Raw genomic sequence first — 6000 nt, forward strand, 5'->3', positions numbered from 1 at the left:
TTTTGCAATATTCTTATTAACGTTATTTTAAATTAAGGTAGATGGAAATACTGCTTTGTACTCTATAATCTAAATTGAGGATTTCTTGGTGTCACTGTATTGGGACCATTTTGAAGATATAAGCTACTAAGAAGTGCTATATGTTTGGGATATGTTATATGTTAGTCCACCTGACATTAAATACGGGGACAGGCTGTTTTGACTCCATCTAATTGAAGTTTTTCTTGTTTTGCTGCCCGCCTCTTCTCTCTGCCTCAGTTGTAACGGTGAGTAGCACACAGTATTCCTTAAACTTTGTTTTTGCATCCTAATGATTCCTAGCTGCTGCTCACTTTTTGCTTAAGCCCCCATTGCTTCCTGGCCTGTCCTGTGTCCTCCTATGCTGTTCCCACCTCATATGTCCTAGGCTTGCCTCACGCTTCTTATTGGTTCTGCTCTGCTTTTGCTACTCCTTTGAATGTCAGAATTGCTCAGAAAATTGCCTTTTTTCTGCCCTTGTGCTGCCTGACAAGTGGGAGTACTTGAATTATGCAAGTGTCGTTTGCTGTACTCAACAAGCCCCCAAAATCAGGAGCTGGGGCTGGAGATTCATCTTGACCATTAAGAGCACTTGAATTAAGAAGGTTGCTCTTCTGGAGGACTCAGGTTCGGTTCCTAGCACCCACATGGTGGTTCACAACCATCCGTAAATCAAGTTCCAGGGTCTCTGATTCCCTCTTCTGACTTTGGCAGGTACCAGACAACATATGTGGCCCATGTTCATAGATGTAGGCAAAACACTCATACATAAAATAAAAATAAAATTTAAATAAAATGGGGAGTTTTTTTGGATTTGGAAAGAGGGCCACACTGGGGTACTGTGCGAGGAAAGACTCCCGAAGAACTGTGAAGGATGCATCACTTTCTTGTGTTCTCTGCAGAATGAATATATGAAAGATGACTTCTTCATCAAAATTGAAACATGGCACAAACCTGACTTAGGAACATTAGAAAATGTAAGTTTCCACTATGAACTGAAAGGGCCGGCAAGTAGCTGCTTCATGGTGGCTTGGTCCACATGTATAAGGCCCTGGGTTTGATCACCAGCCCTATCAGAATGGTGCCAGCTCACGGTACCAGTTCTTCACTTGAGTGAAGAAGGCTGTGGGAAAGGGGATTACTGAAAACAGTCCACTCTCCTTAGTGCGATGATGACCCAGGATTAGACAAGCTCCTGGCAGCATGTCTATGTCATTGGGGTGAGGCAAGCAAGCCAGACACAAATCGGCTTCCTCTATCAGTCTTTGCCTTCATGCTTGAGTGGACTCTTCTGAGATCACTGTTTTTATCAGCAGCTCTCTTACATGGAGCAAGGAGGATGTGGATGACTCACAGATGGTGTGGCATCCAATCCTTACTTGGGGTATTAGACAGTTTCCCTCTGTTCACCAGGGCGGTTGTTTACTCTCATGTTTATTTCCACTTCACTGTTCATAACAGTAGCAAAATTACAGTTACGGAGTAGCAACAAAAATAATTTTATGATCAGGGGTCACCACTCCATGTGGAATTGTGTTAAAGGGTCACAGCATTGAAAACTACTCTTCTAACCCCTAGTGCAGCCTGTTGAAGTCTGGTTGTCGTGTTACCTTTGCTAGCATAGAATTTAAGGGTTCCAAGCACTGTGCTTATATCATTTGCATTAAACAGGCAAAACACATTTTGTTACACAAATCACCTCTTAGCTCTACTATAAAATTGCCCTGACAGATTTCTCATGTATACATCCACCCCTCACTGGGGAAGCAATACAACGAGTAAAAACTGTCTAGATGTCAAGATTACCAGCTGCTATTTTCTAAAATAGTAATTTATCCAATACTATATTCTAAGATACTCGGGCTAAGATGACATATGGAAATGTAGTGCTTTCCTGAAAAAGAACACACTAAAGTATTTTGTTTCTCACAGGTTCATGGTTTAGATCCAAACACATGGAAAACTGTTGAAATTGTCCACATAGACATTGCAGATCGAAGTCAAGTTGAACCGGCAGTGAGTACTATTTGATGGCATCTTGATATGTCCTCTTCACATCTCAGAGTTACCTTCTGTCTTTTGTATAGTCTGCATTTCTACACTGGTCTGGTCTGGACAACACAGGCACTGGAGGAAGAGAAGGTGATCGTTTCCTGTGCTGTAGGCAAGGAAAAAGTGCCTTGCTTATGTTAGAGAGCGTTTGCTCAAGAAGTGTTTCCAAAACACTTTTGTTTACTGCTTTAAAGTCAACACAGGTCTTTTATACTTTTTATGTATGAGTAAGAAAGTAAAAATCTTCCTTACTCACTTAGTAACTTCCTTACTAAGTTTTTATTAGCTCAGTTAAGGCTAGTCCTCTTAGAATCATTTATATGATCGTTTAACCAGCTAGCATGCTATTTGGATTATTTTAAATTTTATGTGTGGTTTAATGCACAGCACATGCAGAGGTCAGAGGAACAACTTCCATGAGTTGATTCTCCTTCCACCTTCACATTGGTGGTTATGGGGCTGACCTTTACCCACTGAGCCATCTAACTAGCTGTCTTGATTTTTACTAAATGTAAGCATCTGTACCTGCCTCTCACTTAATCTCCCTTCCCCATGCCAGGTGAAGACCCTCACTTGTTTTGGTTTCCTGGAGTTGGTAAATACTAACTCAGGCCTATAGCATGCAGGTACTATATTGATTTTATAGCTGTGATAGCCAAAGATTGTCTTCTGCTCTGCTGGTATTTCCCTGGTTTGGTTGTTCAGTGTCCCCTACCATTTCTGGTTTTAGTGTGTGGTCTCTGAATTTGAGCAGTGTTGTCAACTCAACAGAAATAACTCATATACAAATTATAAAGGTAAATCTAAAACAAAAGTCTCTTGATTTCTGTCAGAAACACCCGGGGTTGAAGTTGATCGTTACTATGCTGGACACTGCTCTTTTCGGGACTCTCCCTACTTAGAATTTCAGTGTTGAGCTAGGGTGATGGTTTAGTGAGTATGGTCCCAGTGCCAGACGGCGATGCCTGAGGCTGACCCCTGGGCTCTGCAAACACATGCACCATCACACACCGATAAAAATAAAGATAAATATGTGGGCACTGAATAGTGGGGTGATCCTAATTTGAGTTTGTTTGTTTGTTTTTAATTGTGCTGTGATACGAAGTTACCTCAATTTCAAGGATATTTTCACCTTTGAAATTATGTAAAGGAGGAGGCTATTTTAATCTGCTCAAGTGAGATCATTCAAATGGTGTCTGTTCTTTTTGTTGGGGATGTCTTTTAGCCATTATTTACTGTATGTAAAAGAGTGGTGAAAGGAGAAGTATCTAGGATGTGAGAGGCAGTTAGTCAACAGGTTAGCTGGTCACAGATACGGTGGAAGTGCAGTGTGGTGAGCCCTTGGCAAACCCAAGTGTTGGGTGCCCTGGGAACAGCATTAATACGTTGTTATTTGAAGTGATGTGTTGGCCAATCAGAATAGAATGGTGGCACCAACTAAACCTGGAACTTTGTGGTTTGGTAGAATATAGGGCATGTCTGGCTTTTCTGGGAGCATGAGGAGTTTTCGTTCTTGTCCTAGAACAAAAAGTAGACAGTGAGAGTGTGGCCAAGGCAGCCTTCTGCTCTGCTGTCTTACAGGTGAGAAGGCCCTGCATTTGCAAAGGCTGCACAAATGGTTCTATGGGATGATGTTTGGGCTGGATTGAACCTGGGCATTGTGATTTGGTGGGGATGGTTGTGGCCAAGAATGCGTACTCTGAAAACAGGTTTTACATTCAATGGCTTTGCCATCTCTTGGCTCTTTGATCTTTGCCAAGGTTTTGTGACCTCCCTGTGCACAGCCGTTTAATCTTGTGCAAAATGAGGCTGACTACCACACAGCACTAAATATGTGTAGTAATAAGAGCGGCGCCCTGAAATAATTACACGGAAATTGTATTCTTTTAAACACTGCCTGGCCCATTAGTTATAACCTCTTATTGGCTAGCTCTTACATATTGATCTAGCCCATTTTTAATATCCCTGTAACACCATGAGGTTTCTTACCAGGGAAGATCTTAACCTGCGTCTGTGTCCGGTGGGAGAATCATGGCGACTGCCTGACTCTGCTTCTTTCTCCCAGCATTCTGTTCTGTTTTCTCCACCTACCTAATTTTCTGTCCTATCAAAGGCCAAGCAGCTTCTTTATTAATTAACCAATGAAAGCAACAGATTAGAAAGAAGTCACTCCCACATCAAATATGGGCACCTTGTAGTAACTAGATTACTATGTGCAGGCCTGGCTGTTATTGCCAGCTGCACTGTGCAGGTGGCTGCCCCAGTGTCACTATACACTGTGTGTGTTCACCTGCATTTTTTCTCTTAAATTGTATGTGTACAAAGGTGTGTGTGTGTGTGTGTGTGTGTGTGTGTGTGTGCGCGTGTGCGTGTGCACACACATGTGCATGTAGGTGCCAGAAGAGGGTATCAGGTTCTTTGAATCTGGAGTTACTACAGGGTGTGAGCTGCTTGGTGTGGGAAACTCTGATCTTCTTCAAGAGAAACAAGTGCTTTTTAACTGCCGACCCATCTCCCCAAGCCCAATTTTCTGTGGTTTTGCTTTCCAGGGTTCATAATTCCTATTTGCAAATTTACACTTCAGATATGAGTAAATGCAAATTTAAAATATATTGAATTTGTAGTAGCGTTTTTTTATTGTGATAAAATGCACACAACATAAAAGTTAACTTTTGAATCCTTTAAAAATGTACAATGCAGTGGCATAGTGAGTATTCACGGGCATACAGCCATCATTGTCTAGTTCCGATGGACTCACTGCTGATCACCAGACCCCTATTCCCCATTCCTTCTTAACCCCAGCTTTTTGTGACCACTGGGATTTACCTGTTGGGCATTTCTTGCACCATATGGCTTGTTGTGTCTGGATGCTGCTTAGACTGCATAATTTCAAGTTTTATTTGTATTGTAGCATATGTTGGTGTTCATCTTTTTAGGCTTGACCAAATCACACTGGATGAAATATTACATTTTGCTCAAACTTTCATCACTGTTGGGCATTGTAGCTGCTTTGACATTTTAGTATCTCAGGGTCTTTTGGTCTGTGTGCTTTCTTAGTCCTGATAATGGAAGTGCAACTGATACCATGTAGGATGTCAGATGTAACATTAAAAAAACCTAGCTTGAGGGACTGGAGAGCTGCTGCTCTTACAGAGGACCTGGATTCAGTTCCTAGCAGCTACATTAGGTAGCTCACAACTGTCTGACTCCATTTTCATGGAGATCTGACACACTTTGGTCTCCATGAGTACCTGGTGCACATAAACTGCACAAGTTCTCACACATAAATAAATAAAAGATACTTTTAAAGGAATGTATTTGCAATTTTAAAAGGGCAGTGTTGTCATAGCAGGCAATATGTCAGTGCACACTTTGCATACTCAAGATCAGTGGCAGTGCTTTGCAGTCTGGGTAAGGTCAGCCCAGTACCACGATCTAGCTAAGTTGTAGAGGTTCACAGTGCTGCAGGGGACAAAAGGTCACCAAGGACTCAGGCCCAGAAAGGCAAAAATGAGTAGGGTTGCAGTGGTTGAAGGGACTGTGTGTTACACCTTTTTCATGCGTGCATCACACTCTTGGGTCACAGTCTTGGTTCATGTGTCTGTCTTTTCTACATAGAAATTGGACCTCGGGAAAGAGTCTTGCTGTTAGCTTATTCCTTTGGCTTCTGCACTATGCCTGTGGAAGAGCAGGAAAGAAAGGTGAAGGTGCCTTATTAAGGTGAACCTATGCAAGCTCATGTCGAAAAAAGAAACACGCGGTTTTGGGTTTGCATGTGTGCTCCTTCTGTCCCCCTGTCATGCTCCCGGCCATCCTGGACCATCGCTCCCCCACCCTTTTTTTTTTTCGAGACAGGGTTTCTCTGTAGCTTTGGAGCCTGTCCTGGAACTAGCTCTTGTAGACCAGGCTGGCCTCGAACTCACAGAGATC

The 6000-nt window shown here is 42.4% G+C and overlaps 1 protein-coding gene across 3 annotated transcripts in view; it reads left to right on the plus strand.

The window, feature by feature from the left end:
• Pitpnb (phosphatidylinositol transfer protein beta) overlaps positions 1 to 6000 on the plus strand; it is a 53537-nt gene that overhangs the window by 15519 nt on the left and 32018 nt on the right. For all 3 annotated transcript variants that reach the window (XM_005344214.3, XM_026784612.1, XM_005344213.3), the window contains exons 5-7: positions 259 to 266; positions 921 to 995; positions 1951 to 2034. In XM_005344214.3, coding sequence (XP_005344271.1) covers positions 259 to 266; positions 921 to 995; positions 1951 to 2034 — 167 coding nt within the window. The remainder of the gene's footprint in view (positions 1 to 258; positions 267 to 920; positions 996 to 1950; positions 2035 to 6000) is intronic.

This window comes from Microtus ochrogaster, chromosome 2, assembly GCF_000317375.1.
Source record: "Microtus ochrogaster isolate Prairie Vole_2 chromosome 2, MicOch1.0, whole genome shotgun sequence".
NCBI lineage: Eukaryota > Metazoa > Chordata > Mammalia > Rodentia > Cricetidae > Microtus > Microtus ochrogaster.